The 22,656-nt window shown below is 37.5% G+C and overlaps 1 protein-coding gene across 1 annotated transcript in view; it reads left to right on the top strand.

The window, feature by feature from the left end:
• The window catches only part of LOC126469699 (apolipophorins), a 738,135-nt gene that overhangs the window by 484,591 nt on the left and 230,888 nt on the right, over nucleotides 1-22,656 (top strand). Inside the window, exon 50 of the mRNA XM_050096873.1 lies at nucleotides 13,818-13,968. Coding sequence (XP_049952830.1) covers nucleotides 13,818-13,968 — 151 coding nt within the window. The remainder of the gene's footprint in view (nucleotides 1-13,817; nucleotides 13,969-22,656) is intronic.

The following is a 22,656-nucleotide window of genomic DNA, read 5'->3' as shown; positions in this document are numbered from 1 at the left end:
ATAGAATACAAAGACACAAATACAGACATTAGACCATTCTTGCATAGACCACCAAATAACCCACAAGTCGAAACAACAATAAAAACTATCAACACAATCATACACAACAAAATAACTGAAAACACAACTATGGAAGAGTTACAACTACTGGTATATATAGGAGCACTCACTACACTAAATATACACACTAGGCAGAGATCAGAACCAACCAACACACAGAAGAAATCCACAAAACCAGCATGGCAACACAGGCTACAGATCAAACTAGAAAAACTGAGAAAAGACATCGAACAGCTAACACAATTTATAAGAAATGAAATCTCGGAAAGAAAACGAAAAAGGTTAGGTAAAATCTCACAACAAGAAGCGACAGAGCAATTAGATGAAAAGAAGCAGAAATTACAAGCATTCGCCAAACGACTCAGAAGATACAAAAAAAGTGAAAATAGAAGGAAACAAAACCAAACATTCAACACAAACCAAAAGAAATTTTACCAGACAATAGATAACACACACATTGAAATAAACAATCCACCAAACATAACAGACATGGAACACTTCTGGAGCAACATATGGTCAAACCCGGTACAACATAACAGGCATGCACGGTGGATACAAGCATAAACAGACACATACAAGATGATACCACAAATGCCTGAAGTGACAATTTTGCAACATGAAGTCACCCAAGCAATTAATTCTACTCACAACTGGAAAGCCACTGGAAATGATAAAATAGCAAATTTCTGGTTAAAGAAGTTCACCTCAACACATTCACATCTAACTAAATTATTTAACAGTTACATTGCAGACCCATACACATTCCATGATACACTTACACATGGAATAACTTATCTGAAACCTAAAGATCAAGCAGACACAGCAAACCCAGCTAAATATCGCCCCATAACATGCCTACCAACAATATACAAAATATTAACTTCAGTCATTAAACAGAAACTAGTGACACATACAACACAGAACAAAATTATAAATGAAGAACAAAAAGGCTGTTGCAAAGGAGCACGAGGATGTAAAGAGCAACTGATAATAGATGCAGAGGTGACATATCAAGCTAAAACTAAACAAAGGTCTCTACACTATGCATACATTGATTACCAAAAAGCTTTTGATAGTGTACCCCACTCATAGTTACTACAAATATTGGAAATATACAAAGAAGATCCTAAACTGATACAGTTCCTAAACATAGTAATGAAAAACGGGAAAACTACACTTATTATCCAAACAAATTCAAATATCACATCACAGCCAATACAGATTAAGCGTGGAATATACCAAGGAGATTCATTAAGTCCTTTCTGGTTCTGCCTTGCTCTGAACCCACTATCCAACATGCTAAATAATACAAATTATGGTTACAATATTACTGGAACATACCCACGCAAAATCACACATTTGCTATACATGGATGATCTAAAACTACTGGCAGCAACAAATCAACAACTCAACCAATTACTAAAGATAACAGAAGTATTTAGCAATGATATAAATATGGCTTTTGGAACAGACAAATGTAAGAAAAATAGCATAGTCAAGAGAAAACACACTAAACAAGAAGATTACATATTGGATAACCACAGCGACTGCATAGAAGCGATGGAAAAAACAGATGCCTATAAATATCTAGGATACAGACAAAAAATAGGAATAGATGATAGAAATATTAAGGAAGAGCTAAAAGAAAAATATAGACAAAGACTAACAAAAATACTGAAAACAGAATTGACAGCAAGAAACAAGACGAAAGCTATAAATACCTATGCTATACCAATATTGACCTACTCATTTGGAGTAGTGAAATGGAGTAACACAGACCTAGAAGCACTCAATACACTTACACGATTACAATGCCACAAATATAGAATACATCACATACATTCAGCAACTGAAAGATTCACATTAAGCAGAAAGGAAGGAGGAAGGGGATTTATCGACATCAAAAACCTACATTATGGACAGGTAGACAATTTAAGAAAATTCTTTCTAGAACGAGCAGAAACTAGCAAAATATACAAGGCAATCACCCACATAAATACATCGGCTACACCACTACAATTTCATAACCACCTCTACAACCCTTTAGATCACATAACATCAACAGATACAAAGAAAGTAAATTGGAAAAAGAAAACACTACATGGCAAGCACCCGTATCATCTAACACAGCCACACATCGATCAAGACGCATCCAACACATGGCTAAGAAGAGGCAATATATACAGTGAGACAGAAGGATTCATGATTGCAATACAGGATCAAACAATAAACACCAGATATTACAGCAAGCATATTATTAAAGATCCCAATACCACAACAGATAAATGCAGACTTTGCAAACAACAAATAGAAACAGTAGATCACATCACAAGCGGATGTACAGTATTAGCAAATGCAGAATACCCCAGAAGACATGACAACGTTGCAAAAATAATACATCAACAGCTTGCCTTACAACATAAACTTTTAAAACAACACGTTCCTACATACAAGTATACACCACAAAATGTACTGGAGAATGATGAATACAAATTATACTGGAACAGAACCATTATAACAGATAAAACAACGCCACATAACAAACCTGACATCATACTCACCAATAAAAAGAAGAAATTAACACAACTAATTGAAATATCCATACCCAATACAGCAAATATACAGAAGAAAGCAGGAGAAAAAATTGAAAAATACATCCAACTGGCTGAGGAAGTCAAGGACATGTGGCATCAGGATAAAGTTGACATTATACCAATTATACTTTCAACTACAGGAGTCATACCACGCAATATCCACCAGTACATCAATGCAATACAGCTTCATCCAAACATATATATACAACTTCAGAAATCCGTAATTATTGATACATGTTCAATTACCCGAAAGTTCCTAAACGCAATGTAGCATATACCATACAGTTAAAAGGAAGTGACGCTTGATCAAGGTCCGCGTCACTTTCATTCCGAACCAGACCTAAGGTCTGAGAAAGGAAAGATGATAATAATAATAATAGTAATAAATACCCCAGTCAGAATTAGAAAACATCAACACAACAAGCACAACAAATACTGGAACAAAATAATGTGCAATCAGAAGAAGAAAATACAGTAATGGACTCAAACATCCCAGAGCAAACAAACAAAGAACAACACGCACTAATTAAACAATCAGAGGAAAACGAAATCTTAAGACAGCCACCAGAACAAGCACAAATAGAACACGAAGTGACACAGATGTTAGATATAGAAGAAAAATTTCAGCTAACATATATAGAATACAAAGACACAAATACAGACATTAGACCATTCTTGCGTAGACCACCAAATAACCTACAAGTCGAAACAACAATAAAAACTATCAACACAATCATACACAACAAAATAAATGAAAACACAACTATGGAAGAGTTACAACTACTGGTATATATAGGAGCACTCACTACACTAAATATACACACTAGGCAGAGATCAGAACCAACCAACACACAGAAGAAACCCACAAAACCAGCATGGCAACACAGGCTACAGATCAAAATAGAAAAACTGAGAAAAGACATCGGACAGCTAACACAATTTATAAGAAATGAAATCTCGGAAAAAAAACGAAAAAAGTTAGGTAAAATCTCACAACAAGAAGCGACAGAGCAATTAGACGAAAAGAAGCAGAAATTACAAGCATTAGCCAAACGACTCAGAAGATACAAAAAAAGTGAAAATAGAAGGAAACAAAACCAAACATTCAACACAAACCAAAAGAAATTTTACCAGACAATAGATAACACACACATTAAAATAGACAATCCACCAAACATAACAGACATGGAACACTTCTGGAGCAACATATGGTCAAACCCGGTACAACATAACAGGCATGCACGGTGGATACAAGCAGAAACAGATACGTACAAGATGATACCACAAATGCCTGAAGTGATAATTTTGCAACATGAAGTCACCCAAGCAATTAATTCTACTCACAACTGGAAAGCCCCTGGAAAAGATAAAATAGCAAATTTCTGGCTAAAGAAATTCACCTCAACACATTCACATCTAACTAAATTATTTAACAGTTACATTGCAGACCCATACACATTCCCTGATACACTTACACATGGAATAACTTATCTGAAACCTAAAGATCAAGCAGACACAGCAAACCCAGCTAAATATCGCCCCATAATATGCCTACCAACAATATACAAAATATTAACTTCAGTCATTACACAGAAATTAATGACACATTCAACACAGAACAAAATTATAAATGAAGAACAAAAAGGCTGTTGCAAAGGAGCACGAGGATGTAAAGAGCAACTGATAATAGATGCAGAGGTGACATATCAAGCTAAAACTAAACAAAGGTCTCTACACTATGCATACATTGATTACCAAAAAGCTTTTGATAGTGTACCCCACTCATGGTTACTACAAATATTGGAAATATACAAAGAAGATCCTAAACTGATACAGTTCCTAAACATAGCAATGAAAAATTGGAAAACCACACTTAATATCCAAACAAATTCAAATAATATCACATCACAGCCAATACAGATTAAGCGTGGAATATATCAAGGAGACTCATTAAGTCCTTTCTGGTTCTGCCTTGCTCTGAACCCATTATCCAACATGCTAAATAATACAAATTATGGATACAATATTACTGGAACATACCCACACAAAAACACACATCTGCTATACATGGATGATCTAAAACTACTGGCAGCAACAAATCAACAACTCAACCAATTACTAAAGATAACAGAAGTATTTAGCAATGATATAAATATGGCTTTTGGAACAGACAAATGTAAGAAAAATAGCATAGTAAAGGGAAAACACACTAAACAAGAAGATTACATATTGGATAACCACAGCGACTGCATAGAAGCGATGGAAAAAACAGATGCCTATAAATATCCAGGATACAGACAAAAAATAGGAATAGATAATACAAATATTAAAGAAGACCTAAAAGAAAAATATAGACAAAGACTAACAAAAATACTGAAAACAGAATTGACAGAAAGAAACAAGACAAAAGCTATAAAGACTTATGCTATACCAATATTGACCTACTCATTTGGAGTAGTGAAATGGAGTAACACAGACCTAGAAGCACTCAATACACTTACACGATCACAATGCCACAAATACAGAATACATCACATACATTCAGCAACTGAAAGATTCACATTAAGCAGAAAGGAAGGAGGAAGGGGATTTATTGACATCAAAAACCTACATTATGGACAGGTAGACAATTTAAGAAAATTCTTTCTAGAACGAGCAGAAACTAGCAAAATACACAAAGCAATCACTCATATAAATACATCGGCTACACCACTGCAATTTCATAACCACTTCTACAACCCTTTAGATCACATAACATCAACAGATACGAAGAAAGTAAATTGGAAAAAGAAAACACTACATGGCAAGCACCCGTATCATCTAACACAGCCACACATCGATCAAGACGCATCCAACACATGGCTAAGAAAAGGCAATATATACAATGAGACAGAAGGATTCATGATTGCAATACAGGATCAAACAATAAACACCAGATATTACAGCAAGCATATTATTAAAGATCCCAATACCACAACAGATAAATGCAGACTTTGCAAACAACAAATAGAAACAGTAGATCACATCACAAGTGGATGTACAATACTACCAAATACAGAATACCCCAGAAGACATGACAATGTAGCAAAAATAATACATCAACAGCTTGCCTTACAACATAAACTTATAACACAACATGTTCCCACATACAAGTATGCACCACAAAATGTACTAGAGAACGATGAATACAAATTATACTGGAACAGAACCATTATAACAGATAAAACAACACCACATAACAAACCTGACATCATAATCACCAATAAAAAGAAGAAATTAACACAACTAATTGAAATATCCATACCCAATACAACAAATATACAAAAGAAAACAGGAGAAAAAATTGAAAAATACATCCAACTGGCTGAGGAAGTCAAAGACATGTGGCATCAGGATAAAGTTGACATCATACCAATTATACTATCAACTACAGGAGTCATACCACACAATATCCACCAGTACATCAATGCAATACAGCTACATCCAAACATATATGTACAGCTACAGAAATCCGTAATTATTGATACATGTTCAATTACCCGAAAGTTCCTAAATGCAATATAACACATACCGTACAGTTAAAAGGAAGTGACGCTTGATCAAGGTCCGCGTCACTCCATTCTTAACCGGACTTAACGTCTGAGAAAGGGAAGGTAATAATAATTGATACATCATGAGAAAAAGGTTTTCTTATATTTTCTTTGGCACTGTGCAAATAATTTGAATGTGCATCATTTGTCACAAATTACATCTGCATGATTGTTTAGTTTGAATTGTTCATCTTTGTAGTATTACCCTATAATGATTATCACAATAGCAGCAATGCATATCCTGAATTCTGCTAGAATTCTTCACAGTGTTGATACAGTTAACTTAGGAAAAGTCTGCTTTATTTAGTACATCACGGTATTACCTGGAATATGAGTTAATTAATGATATATAGCATAAAACATTTTGGATACTTATATTCTCCCCCTGTGGTCTTCCACTGTCATTTTGACCCTGACTGGGAATCTTCTTCCTAGAGTTACTTAGCTGTACGCTGACAAGGTAGGACTCACAAATTGGCTGGGAAGACATATTTTCTTTCAAAATTCATTTCATTAGAAACTTGACAACTACTTAGGTAATTTAATGCAAATGTATGTGTGATTAACAGCTGACAGGAAGTGCCATTTCTGATGGAAAAGGACACATAAAAAACTTTATTTTGTTAGTTCTCACATTTATACACTGAAGTGCCAAAGAAACAGGTATAGGCATGGATATCATGTCCATTATAATTATCCGGGCTGTTATGCCGTGCTCCGTTGATGAATTCTGTATCAATTCCCAATGTTTCGTCTCCGACTATGGGAGACATCTTCAAGGTGGTCCGTAGCTTGATGGAAGGTCCAACACACCCACTGGCTCGCTACTGACTGCTGCTAAATTCCGTGTCCGCGCGCTCCCACGCTGCGGTGTGACGTCACGTGTTTTGAAAACGTCAGTGCAATTGGCCACTGTCCGTCGCCGTCGATCGCTGTTGCTATCACCCAGTAGTGGACGGTACACATCTACTTTAATACCGGCATCCATATACTGTTTAATTTCACGCCCTCCTCCTTTCGATTGAAGTTATTAGGGTGTTTAGCGATTTCGATTTCTTCCCTGTACAGCCTTTCGTAATATCTGCTTGTGGCTGCTAGTACTTGCGTCTCTTCCAAACGAATATTGTCGTTCCCTGTCTGGAAAGCATGCTCCACAACAGCTCATTGTTCCGTTTCTCCTCTTCTACAATTGCCCTTGTGCTCTTCCAAACGTTTAGAAACAGTTAGTTCATTTAGTGGTACCCACATAAACATCTCCACAGCTGCATGGGATCCTATACACTCCAGCTTTTTCCAACAGTTTGTGATCGTCCTTGGCAGACTTAAGGTATTCCTGTATCTTCCTGGTGGGCTTGTAAATTACGGTAATATTCCGCTTTGTCAAGATCCTCCCTATTCTTTCCGTTACATTTTTAACAAATGGCAGGAAAACCTTAGATTTTGCAGTAGCCTGTACGTCACTATGATTTCTGCGTGGCTGCCTCAACGCACGTTTTATTTTGGCGGATGAATATCTATTCTTCATTAGTGCATTGTGGAGCTGTTCCAGCTCAGCGTCGAGAAACTCAGATTCACAAATATTTCTAGCTCTGTCCACTAACGTCTTGATAACACCCCACTTGTGTTGTGGGTGTTGGCTTGAATCCTGGTGCAAATAATGGTCCGTATGCGTGGGTTTGCGGTATACTGAGTGGCCCAAACTACCATTTTCGTTTCTAAAAACAAGCACATTGAGAAAATGTAATTTTCTGTCTACCTCCTCCTCCATTGTAAACTGAATTCTCGAGTTTATACTATTCAGATATTCGTGGAACTGGCTTAGTTCCTCCCTGCCATGTCCCCACAGCACAAATGTGTCATACATGTATCAGAACCATACATTTGTTTTTTTGCTGGCAGCACCTAAGGCCTGTTCTTCGAATTTCTCCATAAAGAAGTTTGCAATTACGGGACTTTGCGGGGCTTCCCATAGCCACGCCATCCGTTTGCTCATAAAACTGTTCATTTCATTTGAAATATGTGGTCATCAAACAACACTTAAACAGTTCTGAAATATCAACAGGAAAAATTTGATCCAGCTGTTCCAATACATCATTAAGTGGAACCATGGTAAACAGCGATACCACATCGAAGCTGACCAATATGTTCTCCGGCTGGACCACTATGCCATTCAATCTGCTGATGAAATGTGTCGAATTCTTTATATAAGAACCCAAACGGACCACATGTGGTTTTAACAGCATAGTCAAAAACTTGGCTAACGAGTAGGTGGGCAAACCAATGGCAATTAGTATCGGTCTTAATAGCACATTTTCTTTATGAATTTTGGGCAAAGACTTGGTGATGAAACGTTGGGAATTGACACAGAATTCATCAACTGACCATGGCATAACAGCACGGATAATTATAATGGACATGATATTTCTGGCCGTAAAAGTCTACATTTTAATATAGGCATGGATAATCAAATACAGAGATATATAAATAGGTAGAATACGGCACTGTGGTCAGCAACGCTTGCACTGTGGTCAGCAACATTTATATGAGACAGCAAGTGTCTGGTACAGTTGTTAGCTTGGTTACTGCTGCTACAATAGCAGGTTATCAAGATTTAAGTGAGTTTGAACATGGAGTTATTGGCAGTGCATGAGCAATGGGACACAGCATCACTGAGGTAACAATGACATGGGGATTTTCCCATATGACAATTTCACAAGTCTACTGTGAATATCATGAATCTGGTAAAACATCAAATCTTCAAAATTGCTGTGGTCAGAAAAAGATCCTGCAAGAATGGGACCAATAACAACCAAAGAGAATCATTCAATGTGGCAGAAGTGCATTCTTTCTGCAAATTGCTGCGGATTTCAATGCTGGGCCATAAGCAAGTGTCAGCATGTGAACCATTCAATGAAATGGTGTGGGGTGTGTGCAGCTGAGGTGATATGGGACCCTTGATACATCTAGATGTGACTCTGACAGGTGACATCTTCGTAAGCATCCTGTCTGATCACTTGCATCCATTCATGCCCATTGTGCATTCCAACGGACTTGAGCAATTCCAGCAGGACAGTGCGAGACCCCACACATCCCCACTCTTCTCGGTTTAAACACTTTCACTGGCCCCCAGACTTCCCAGACATGAAAATTATTGAGCATATCTAGGATGCCTTGCAACATGCTGTCCAGAAGAGATCCTTACCCGCCCGTACTCTTACAAATTTATGGATCCCTGCAGGATTCCTGGTGTCATTTCCCTCCAGCACTACATCAGACATTAGTTGAATCCATGCCATGTCATGTTGCAGCACTTCTGCATGCTTGTTGGGCCCTACATGATATTAGGCAGGTGTACCAGTTTCTTTGGTTCTTCAGTGAAATTCTTAAGCTACCACTGGCAGTACACATTAACAGGCATCATAATTCTTTGTGGGTTGTAATAACATTGCTTACAAATTGTAGCATCACCTCAGTTAAAATTGCTGATGTTAAAATATTGGAAGAAGACCACATATGAAATAAAAGATATTGTATCACTATTTAAAAAGTTTTATGGAAAACTTAGAATGTCCTCATAAACCTTCAAATTTATAAAATAAATAGTGGATCAGTTTTATAATTATGGTACTCCTGTATATAAATTAGCAGGCTGTAGTTATTATTTTGTTTAATGTATGAATTATTTTTCTGTAAATTTATTTCACCTATTCAAAAAAAAAAAAAAAAGTATATTACATGGTAAACCATGACAATTACTTGACTATTTTAAGTCAATTAACTGCCATTCCCACTTCAAAAGGATGTTGTTTTATATTTTTCAAATTTTGCACAGCCTTTGTCAGTTCTAATTCATGAAATAACACCATTCATGGTAAAAATTTCTGTTTAATGTGGATTATTTTTACCTACAAATTGTGTTCATTATATTCTCAGTGCCATATTTTTATCACTATTGTAATTGAGTATTTAGTATCCAACATTGATTTGGATGCCTCTGCAAGAAGAATTGTAGGAAAAATTGGCTGTGGCCTTTATTTTTTAAAGATGCCTACTTTGAATTGCCAGTAGGTGATAAGACAAACTATTTTTTGTGACCAATATGCCATTTGTCATGTACTTTAGTAACAGTCTCCCATTTGGAGTCACCAGTGCTCCTGTGTGATTTTAAAGATAAGTGAGCAACTCATGCAAGGTGTTCTCAACTGTTTTAATCATTTAGATGGCTTGCTTATTACCAGGGTCAAGCACGGGCAACACCTGCACAATCTGCAGATGTTGTTTAAGTAGCTCCAAACCCATGGTCTGCAATGTCATCTAGACTAATGTACTGTAGTTTATATGTACCAAGTGTAAAGTACCTAGGACATACATTAAGTAAAGAAGGACTCGTGTTCACACACGGTCATGTGGACAGTCACTAACTTATCAGCTCCTAAAAACATCAAAGGACTACAGTCATCCCTGAGCAAAATCAATTATTAGGTGAAACAGAACCCAGATTTCCCATCTGCTTAATCAGGTGCAGAAAAAAGTGCTAAATTTGTGTGGTCAGAACCATGCCAGAAAGCGTTCTTGCAACTTAAAAAGTGTCTTAGAGCAGCCCCTTGGTTAGCAATGTTCCATCAGGCAACACTTAACGCTTGCCACTGATATGTCAGATTGTGGGTTTGGTGAAGTGCTGCACCACAAATATGTTGATGCCACATAATACCCCTCTACATTTGCATCTACAACATTAAATGCAGCACAGAGAAGTATTTGCAAACTAACAAAGAGGCATTGAGAAGTTTCATGTATGTCTTTATGGTACTAATTTTCACCAGATCACCACTCACAAGCCCCATATTTTGCTATCCTTTCCCCGTTCAATACTTCCCAATAAGATGATGTAGTGGCTGCAGTAGTATACCTATGAGATCCATTACTGGCCCACCACGTGGGACTCAAATGTAGTTGCACTTTCCCACTGGTGCTGTGGCGCAGATGCAGAATTTGACAGGCACACAGCACTATGTTCTGTCTTGGACACAAATTAGTGACACGCCCCCAATGAATTACTGATTACAGCACACAAAGTAGAAAGAGAAACAGGACCTGATTGACTTATCTAAAGGGCATTGACTACAGTATGGCTGGGATGGCTGGAGCACCAGCCTGGCTTGGCACACATATTTTTCATTATGGCACCAGCTTAACGTCACTCATGGTGATCATATTGTTAGCCACAGATGATTTTGTATGGTGGATGGTACGTCCTCCCACACTCCACCCCCACATACTGAAGCTTCACCAGACTGCACTTTTGGGAATGCGCAGAATGGAGACAATAGCCTTGAGTTGACATTGCATAAAACATACCACCTGGAACTGCCTGGCTTTCGTCAAAAATCAATCTGCCCCAGTAGTGTGTTTCAACACTTGGCCACTCACTGACCACTTGTGGCAAAGAGTGCATGTTGATTTCACAAGACCAGTTTTGGGAGCAATGTGGTAGCTAGATGTACATGCTCTCTCTAATGTTCCATGTGTGTTTCAGAAGGGTACCACCACAGCAGCCACTGTCGGTGCCCTGTCCATCATACTTGCTATTAGGGGGTTCCTTCCACCCTGGTTTCTGGCAATGGCACTCAATTTAGGCATCTTCATTTTGGGAGGTTTTTAAATGCAACAACACTGATCACCTAGCCATCAGCTCTTTCCTTCCTGCATCCCTTTCACAAGCCAAATGAATGGTCATTATATTTAAAATGCAGATGCTCAACACAATGATGATATCCAACTCTGGGAAAGCACTTACCAGCTCCTTGCCACCTACCAGTCCACCCCTGTAAATGGATGTAGTCCAGCCAAACTTATACATGGGAACAGACCCTGCACCCTCATCAACCTACTGTGCACAACTCAGCGGGTCCACATCCCACGTCGACGGTTACCACATGGGTTCCCAAGTCTGGGCTTGTACATTTGGCTGGCACTCCACTTGGACATAAGGCATCAGAATTAGCAATAGGAGGTGGTAAATGTTTGAGGTTTCAGTCAGCCAGGAGCATCTGGTCAGATTTTGCAATCAGCTCTAAATGCAACGACCCATAATGCCCCCCCCCCAACCCACCCCCCATCACCCTTTTCCATCAGCCACCGACTGAGCATGACCTACCATAACAAAGACAAATCGCCTTCTAGAACTTTGACCCTCATGTTAGGCATTGACTGGGCGTTGACAATGGTCAGTTATGGGAGCCTGTCATGGCAGATCTGCTTCCACCCTCTGGACCACTTCTGGCTCCCACCAACATTGGGAAACACCTAACGACACAATTGATAGAAGATGTTGGTTTTCAGACTATGGTGCCCATAGAGGCCAAACCATTGTCCCAATCTCTGCCACAGGAGCACTCTGTCTCCTGCAGACAGGACCAAACTGTGCCCTAGAACCCATTGATTGGCTGTGACTGCTACAGAGAAGTCCAGCGCCCACTCCAGCTCATCATTTGGGGTAATTACCACAAAAGCCTTCGGTGTGGTTTCCAATACCTCTCCCACCATTCCTTGATGAAGTATGGCACAGGTGAAGCAATTTTCTGCCCAATGTGCCAGTGGAAGTGGAGAGGGATTTAGTATCCAACTATGATATGCATTCACCGCCCAGCCTCGGTATTGACATGGAAGACAGCTCAGATATACTCAGGCTCCATAATCTGGTAATAGCTTGTTCCTGCATGGTGTACCAATGCAGGTGCAACATACTGCATCCACTGACATGAGTGTGGAGTAAATATCACATGGCTGCAGCTTGCTCCTGCATGGGATGCCACCATAGCCACATCAATACCATGGTTTAACACTTGCCAGTTAGCCTTAGAAGTTCTGTGATTTATGCCATTGATTAGATGAGTGATTGACATTATTATGTTTTGATCTGGATTGCTCCCTGGGCTGTTTGTGCACACTTACAATGACTTCACTAAACTATGGACTTTGTTTTTGGATAACTGTTCACTTCATAAACCGTGCTGTCATTGACCTCAGGAACCCCCTGTTTGTTCCACTGGTCTCTGAGTTGCCACCAGCATGAGTGATCATAAATTTTGTTCTATTTATGCAGAATAGGATAGAAAGAGAACGCATCTGAATTAGACTTTGTAATGAAACCAGAATTTTAACCAATATTTCTTCAATTTTTAAATATTTATTATTGAAAACATCCAGATAAACTGACCTCATCATCATACATGTTGTGATTACACTACAAAGAAATCCAATTGCTGGTATTTATTGTCCTATAAATTGGAAAATAACTGCCTAAACAAGGCTTCCAAGAGACAGGGTATAAAAGGTATGACATTTAGTGTATTATTAATTTTATATTTATTACTATCATAAATACTAGTGCTGTGACCACAGAGTATTTCATGATGGCATGCCTGACTCATATGTTCTCAGTTTATGAGTCATGTTTCTTCAAATTGATGAAGTGGTGTGGCTTGAAAACTGAGGATATTTTATTGAACTATTACTACGTATTTTCTATTATTTTCACTGTATATTGTTTCATGATTTATGTGTGATGCAGCCTTGATCTGAAGATGAAAGGTGGGATGTGGACTGGTGACTCCATATACAGCACTAATAATATTGTAAGTTATAGAAGATCTTACCTCCCGCTCCAGACTGGAGAACTGAAGGCGATGTACAACTCAGCCAAGAAAGAAATTCACTTAGAGGTAATTTAATACATCTTTTATTGCAAATTGAGTTCTTATTGACACTGGTTGCACTAATTTAAAGCTCAGAAGTTGTCATATGTCAAATGTAACCTACCACATTATTAGATATTACATAACTTGCTTACAGTAAATGATGGGACTCCCAAAATTTGTGCTATACTTGGCAGTTTATTTAACCAATTACCTCAGAAATTTGCTTGATTAATAATTTTTTTTTCTGAGACATTTGGTTGTTTGATTACAAGTAACCTACATTTTCCGAAACACAAACAATATCAAAAGTAAGAGGACAATCAAATACAGTAATTTTATAGCAGTCAGTGGCAAATGACTTGTCAGTGAGGAAAGTGATGAGTGTAGCCTATTATATTAAGCGAGGAAACAAACTTTTTGCTTAAATTGTGTTAATATAATAGATAATTTTAAAATTAAAAAAATTGAAGTAATTAATGTTGAAGGAACATATGGTTGATGCTATATGGCAAGTAAAATAAAATAAGACACATATATGGAAACATATGTTACAGCAGGGAGCATGTCTATGCCGTGTAATGAAGATTCTAATGCAAGTAGATTGTGAAACATCACAGGTGTATGTTGATATTTTTATCAGTCATTTAGAATACTTTGCATGCACCAGACCAGGATATCACACAATCTAGTGTACAAAAAGCTTTATATGGATTATATTCGTTTGCTGCTTCAGGGCTTCCACAAAGATATTAAGCATTCTGTGCAGAGATTCAATAAACACACATTGCCCATTCACGTTAATGGGACCATCACCTATGTTCGACATCTAAATGCAGTACCCACTCATAGACAGCAGGTGGCAGCACTCCCAGCAGAGGGTACATAATGCATCTTGAAGGACACTGAAAACAGTGCAGTTGTCATTATAATGTGGAATCAGAAGGATTTATCTGACATCCAAAAGTGCATGATTATTGGCTTTCAGGTCAAGTGTGGAAGCATTTCTGAAACACATAAATTTGTTAACTGTTTGCATGCCACTGTATTTAAAAATACTGTACATGGCAAAATGGTGCTATCCAAAACTGGTGCCAAGGAAACTGTGTTGCACCGTATGCCGTAGATGACCAGTGAATGATAGCTGGAGATGTGCATAGATGAACAGATGTGCAGCTGTTGAGTAATTGACTATCCAAATGAACCAAGGGGCTGCCAACAGCATCTCCTCAATGACCATTCAATGAATCATGCTCGGTGTGGATGTCTGCAGCAGGTGCCTGGTTCAAGCACCCATGCTGACTGCTGTTCAGTGGCAATGAATGCTGACTTTTGCTTGCCAATACCACAACTGCACGTCCTTTGAGTTGTAACAGGTGGCCTTTTCATATTAATCATGTTTCATGCTCCATCGGACAGATGACCATTAGCAGGTATGGCCCTGCAACAATCGTTGGAAGTGGCCAGGCCAGAGAATGGATTGTTATTATCTAGGTGATGTTTTATGTTGCATTCCCTGGGTCATCTATCATTCTGGATAGCACAGTAGATCAAAATAAGTATGCATCCACCCTTGGAGACCAAGTCCTCTACTACACGCATCTGTTTTTTTCTTGTCACAATGGCATCTACCAGCAGGATAATGCAACATTCACACAGCTATCAGTGTACTTGTGTGGTTGCAAGAGCACCAGAAAGAGTTTACCATACTGCATGGCCTCCAAACTCCCCAAATTTAAACCCAGTCGAAAATCTCTTGAACCACTTTGATCAGACAGTTCATGCTGTGGATCCTCAACCAACAATAATCCTAACACAGCTGGCCTTGGCACTGGAGTGACATGACTCCACATCCCTGTCAGTACCTTCCAGAACCTGACTGACACTCGTCTTTCACGTCTGCGCTGCAAAAGTTGGTTATTTAAGCTTTTGACAGGTGTAACTGGATTATGTACTAACACTTTTAGTCCCAAGCCAGAGTGCTGTGAGCATCCCATACCCGAGCTCCGCTCGTCTTCCTCTGTTCGCTTTGTTTTCGTTGCGCTCACATCTAATATTCAGGCTTGGCATGCTGTGATCTGCTCACTGTATGGTGTTGCCATCAAGTGAATATTTCTGAAACTATTTCGGCATTGTCAAGAACAATCCTCAGTTGTTCAAAACAACTGTACTGACACGTGGTGCCATAGTTTACATGTATTTCTTGTTGCACTTGCAGTGCATTTTGAAATAAATATGTCAAAGTGTTTGACTAATACTGAGATTGAGAAGCTTTTGAATGAGGCATTGAAGATTCTGGTTCTGAAGGGGACGTTTCTAAAAGTGAATACAGTGATTTAGCTTCTGAAGCAGACTCAGGTACAAAAGCAACATTATTTTTACTTTCCATCATTATACATTGTTTTGTATAATAAGTCTGCTATTTAGGTTACATGTCCATTGTGTTTTCAGACAAAATTTCACCTCCGTCAGTATATAATGTACTGCCTAATACTGAAGGCAGTACTTCAAATGTAGTGCCATCTATAGAGTCACCACGCAAGAGAAGGCGTTCTAGTGTTCCAAAATCTTCAGATGCAGAATTAGGGTGGACTATATTGGACATGCAACCTTCATTGCCTGAATTCAAAGAGGAAAGTGGATGTGTGGCAGAAGTGGATGACAGCAGCAGTCCTTTTGATATTTTTTTCAATTTTTATCTCTAAATCAATGGTAAAACACATCAAGGCAGAAAAAAACAGGTATGCAAAATCTACTGCAGATAAAATGAAAAGATCAGGCAAAATGAAACCCAGTAGCATGTGGAGCTCATGGACTGGGTTACAGCTTCATGAAATGTATTTGTTCTTTATGTCACAATCCACATGTGCCAGGTGAAGGAAAATAGGTTTCGTGATTACTGGTCTACAAACAGCTTTGTTTCCATGCTTTTCCAGGTTCAGTTCTAGCTATAAATAGATTTTTTGCTATTCTTTCTTGCCTACATGTAAACAACAATGCCTCATGCATTCGAAGAAATGAAACTGTGCATGATCCCATGCACAAAATCAGACCATTCCTGAATCATTTACTCACACAGTTTCCAGCATCATTTTCACCTGAGGAAAACCTCACTATAGATGAAGGTGTCTGTGGATTCAGGGGAAGAGTTATTTTTCATGTCTATATAAAAAACAAACCTGACATTGATGGTATCAAACTGTTTACCTTGTGTGATGCAAAGACAGGATATGTTTTACGCACTGAAGTTTACACAGGTAAAGGGCAGGAAGACAATTCAGTCACTGCCCTTTTTCAGAGACTTCTGTCTGGCTACCTCATAAAGGGACATACTGTTTATATGGACAGATATTACACTTCACCTGCTGTTTTTGATTTCCTGTGGGAGAATAAGATGAAAGCAGTGGGGATGTGCATGCCTAATCATAGAGGACTGCCTCAGCAAGGTGTAGTCAGCAAAAAACTGAAAAATGGTGACTATATATTTATGAGGGAGGAACATTTGTTGTCCCTGCAGTGGAGGGACCCAAGAGATGTTCTCTGTTTGTCAAGTCTTCACAAGATGACCAAAACAGAAGTAGAAGTACATAGCAAAATAGGACTGACAAAGAAAATGAAACCTGATGCCATTCTATACTACAACCTCAACAAGACAGGTGTAGACAGAAATGACCAACTTATATCTTACTACCGTTTCAATAGAAGGCAAATGAAATGGTGGAAGAAACTGTTTTTCCATCTTTTTATAATGGCAGCAGTGAATGCTTTCATCTTGTACTGTAAAACAAGAAACAATTACAACAATGGCTGCCATTTGGCAAATTTTCTTCTGCACTAAGTAAAGAATTTTCAAAGAAAGGTGCTGTACATCAACATACTGCTACTCCCCAAAATGTCTGTAGCAGCAGACTTCTAGGAAGGCATTTTGCAGACAGGTTTCCTTCCACTGAAAAGAAGGTGCATCCCACAAGAGTGTGCAAAGTTTGTGCAGAAAAAACAAAACTGTCCAATGGAAAGTTTTCAAGAAAAGAAACAGTATGGTGGTGTCCTGACTGTAAAATTCCACTGTGCATGCCAGAGTGTTTCAAATTGTACCATACAAGGGCAAATTATTGTTAAATGTACAGATAAGAATCTGCACAGAATTTTTTTCACTCAATATGTACTGCAATGTAAATAAAATTTGTGTCCTAAATTTGTATTTAAATGTGCTTTATTTTACAAATTGATCAAATAGGAACCTTTCCCTCTAAAAAATGTTTGCATATCTTTACATAAGGTTATAAGAATGAAATGGTAGTTAATTAAAGAGATGCCAAAAATGCCCCTGATTCTGTTACATGCATGCTCCAAAGGGTTCGGAACTCAAAGTGTTAAATTTTAGTAGAGGGTCAGAATAACAATAGTACTATTTGTTTGGTTTGTTACTAACCAATATGCAGCAAAAGAAAGTGTTGGGCATTTTTCATTAGCCAACAACAACAGATGCTGTTATACTAGGAAGCCACAAAAACAGTTTTTATTTTATAAGCAGGCTACTTAAATGGACAGAGAATTGTTCTGGTTGTATAGTATTGTAATAAATAATGGATGTCATGGATCAGTAGTTGGCAAGGTTTTCAAAGCCTTAAAATCTGCAACTAAGCTATTCAAATCACTGTCAAATGCATGACAGAGAGTATTTCCCATTGAACCACTTATTATGATTTCTTCTCAGTCCATTTTCATCTGAAGCATGGGAAAAATGATTGCTTAAACATCTCTTTGCGTACCATAATTATCTCAATCCTGTCTTCAAAATCCCTTTGAGTGTGATACATAAAGTGTTGTAGAATATTCCTAGAATTTGCACTATTCCTTGAAACATGGTTAACAGACTCTCATGGGTGAATTGGAGTCTATCTTCAAGCATCTGCCAATTCAGATACATGATGGAAACATCCTCTAGGCTGTAGCTAAGCCATGTCTCCACTATATCCTTTCTTTCAGGAGTGCTAGTTCTGCTTGGTTCGCAGGAGAGCTTCTGTAAAGATCGGAAGGTAGGAGACAAGATACTGGCAGAAGTAAAGCTGTGAGGACGGGGCGTGAGTCGTGCTTGGGTAGCTCAGATGGTAGAGCACTTGCCCGAAAAAGGCAAAGGTCCCGAGTTTGAGTCTCGGTCCAGCACACAGTTTTAATCTGCCAGGAAGTTGCAGATTTAGTAGATTTCATACCCTGTACAGTATTAACATTTAACAAAAGTGACTGCATGTAATGCTCTGAGAGGCCATCTCAACATCTTTGCCTCTGCACTTCCGCCTCGACTGACATCTCTGCCCAAACTCTTTGTCTTTAAATATGTCTGCTTGTGTCTGTATATGTGTGGATGGATATGTGTGTGTGTGTGAGTGTATACCCGTCCTTTTTTCCCCCTAAGGTAAGTCTTTCCGCTCCCAGGATTGGAATGACTCCTTACCCTCTCCCTTAAAACCCATATCCTTTCGTCTTTCCCTCTCCTTCCCTCTTTCCTGACGAGGCAACAGTTTGTTGCGAAAGCGCTTTCGTTTGGTAAGTCACATCATCTTTATATATATATATATATATATATATATATATATATATATATATATATATATATATATATATATATATATATAGAACAAAGATGATGTGACTTACCAAACGAAAGTGCTGGCAGGTCGACAGACACACAAACAAACACAAACATACACACAAATATTATATATATATATATATATATATATATATATATATATATATATATATATATATATATATATATATATATATATATATATATTTCCTACGTGGAATGTTTCCCTCTATTATAACTCTATATATATAAAGTACTGCACCATTTCAGTGCAGTAATGTGTCCATTGTAAATAAGTATTGTAGTAGTTCTATTCTATATCTATTACCCTATAAATAAAAAAACATTTTTTTTCAATTTTAAATTCATTGCATTAATGCAATCTTAGTAAATGAGTGTTGTAAAATGATCCTTTCATATAGTGATATAGTATGCTTTTTTCTAAAAAAAAAAAAAAAAAAAAAAACACCACAATCATTCAGAAAGTACATTAGCTTATTTGTTATTTGTTTTAGTTGTAAATATTTGTCACGTATTATTGTTTTTTTCTAACATGTTATACATCCTGGAGTACCTCCTCACTATGGATCAAATGGAATGAAAGTAAATCTAATCTAACATAAAGAATTATTCTATGTGACCATTAATTCAGAAATCTGTCTCCATAAAATACTGGTGGTTTAGCAACAGTCCTGGATAGACATGCCCAAATGCTTTCTACCTGTGTGAATAGCACAAGTTCCTTTTTTTTATATCTGTGGAGAGTAAGTTTAATATATATGTGAAGGGTTAATGCTTTTAAGGAAATTAATCCTATTGTAAAAACTGCTATGAATTTCATTTTGGGTGTAAGGTTGATGACCAGTATAAGAAAGTTTCCAGATGTATACTTTTTTACATATATCACTACTGACAGTCTGGGTGACAGGATCACACCTCTTGTTCTTTTCTGTTTCCGTGATTTTGAGAGAACAAAATGATCACACAGCAGGTCACTATTTTTGTCTCACAAAAAATTGTAGGAATCACCTCAAAATCAAAATAAGAATTGTGAAATATATTAATTCTCCATCCATTATATCGCCTATTCCTAATTGAAAAGTTGTTTGTACAATAGCGGTGACTCTTAAGAATGTGTTTAATGAAGATGCATACAGAAAGGAACACAGAAGAGAGAAAAGGATATCTACTTGCTGGCCCAGTATTTCAAAACTATAGCTTTCTGCAGAAACAGGCATGATTGTAGGGGAAAATGGCTTATTGGAAATGAGCTACTGCCTGTATGTGAAAAATTAATATTGTTAACTATGCTAGAAAATGAAGAAAACAAGGAGGGCTGACTCATATGTACATGAGATGTTCAGCCTCATATCAGAAACTATAATGGACAAATTAAAAGGTTTTTCAGTTAAACCCAAAGACATTATAAAAATACATGTTAGTGGGATAAAAAAAACATGATAGCTGCTGTGTGAAATAAATTTAGAAAGATACCAATACTGCCACAGGTTTATCAAGATAATAAATGGTTTTATACTTATGTCAAAATAACTTGCATTTATTTTACATCAACTTAGAATCTCATTCTAAACTGGATACGAATAATTGTGAATCAGTAGCCTCCAAAAAAACCAATGGCCATTTCAATTACCTTAAATTCTTTTTCATCACTTAGTTGAAAGCTGATATGATCCTTTGTAAATTGCATTAGTAAAAGACACAAACAGTCCTACATGATTCTATCTTTTTACTGTCCCTTTCAGATTAGAAAGTGTATGTACTGAACATAAAATCATCTAGATTTACTCAATTTTTTTAAACTGCTGTTGATACTATGCTAGCAATAATTGTAACTGGATGGTGTTTTGTGAATAAGGCTTTCACACTGCAGATAACAAGGTGGAATATCTATTGTATGAAATTGATAGTCTTTTTCCACTGTTTTGAGGGCAATGTGACATGACATACCTTCACTATTTAAAATCTATTTATGATAAGCTGAACATAGATATAACTATGCTTTCAGCTTAAATAGTGACTTCAGTGTGTTAGCTACATTTCTTGTTCTGTAATATATTGCCTAAAGTGAACCAGATGGAAAGTGGCCAGTGACTGCATTTTTCAATGCAATTTCAATGAATGATTTAGTTACATCAAAGCATAAGATCTATGACCAATAATAAAACAGTTGCTAGTCAGTTGTAAAGTGGAGATGTCAGTATAGGACATGAAATTATCAATTTTCTTTAGCCATACACTTTCTTGAAAATAGTTTGAGAACAGTTTAATTCTCGTGTGCATTTCAAGTAATCACGCAGAGTGCAGCAACATGGATGTGAGGCAGTGCAACAGAAAACATGGTCTGTTGAAACTGGGTAGCAGTGCAAGAAGAAATACTGCATAGCTCCAAATCTGCTGCAACACCACCTGGGAGGCAAATATGTCAGTATGGGCAGCTCCTTCACACACCACATGTCACAAAATTCAGAAATGCTGCAGCAGTTGCAGTGTGCTTTGTACCATGTCAGTGTGAGGAATACCTTAATTGGGTCCTCACCATCTTATGTGAAAGTTAGGCATTCCCAGTAATGTATTTGCAGATTCTCAACAAGATCCACTTTCCCCAGAGAACCTACTTTTCTTTATGGATAATTTTTTGCTGGTTGTTTTCCTCATGTATGCCTGATTACAATTGTACCTTATACCAACGATTTTGATAATTTTTGTATTCATTTTGCTCTGATCAACTGTGAGCTTATTGTGTTATTTATTACATGTTCTTAAATGTATGTTGGCTCAGACTTCTGGAGTATGCTACTTCCATCATCTTGAGCATTCAGTTAATGTATCATAAATGCTTATTCCATCTCCTGAACTGATGTGGCATAAGCTGTGTTGACTACTAATACCAGTTTCTGAAAAGTGATGCATGCAATTTACACACATGTGTGGAAAAGTCACCTGTGTCCAAACAACAATGCCACAAATTACCAACACCTACTCCTGATCCACATGAGTTCCAAAAGAAATCCGTTGGAATTCAATTACTCGATAAATAGTACAATTCCCAAGGCTGTCAATTCAACTAAGTACCTGGGTGTTAAAATTATGAACAACTTCAG

This window comes from Schistocerca serialis, chromosome 3 (assembly GCF_023864345.2).
Source record: "Schistocerca serialis cubense isolate TAMUIC-IGC-003099 chromosome 3, iqSchSeri2.2, whole genome shotgun sequence".
In the NCBI taxonomy this organism is placed as follows: Eukaryota; Metazoa; Arthropoda; class Insecta; order Orthoptera; family Acrididae; genus Schistocerca; species Schistocerca serialis.
Note: the sequence above shows the minus strand (reverse complement) of the source record. Positions and strands in the feature narration are given on the sequence as shown.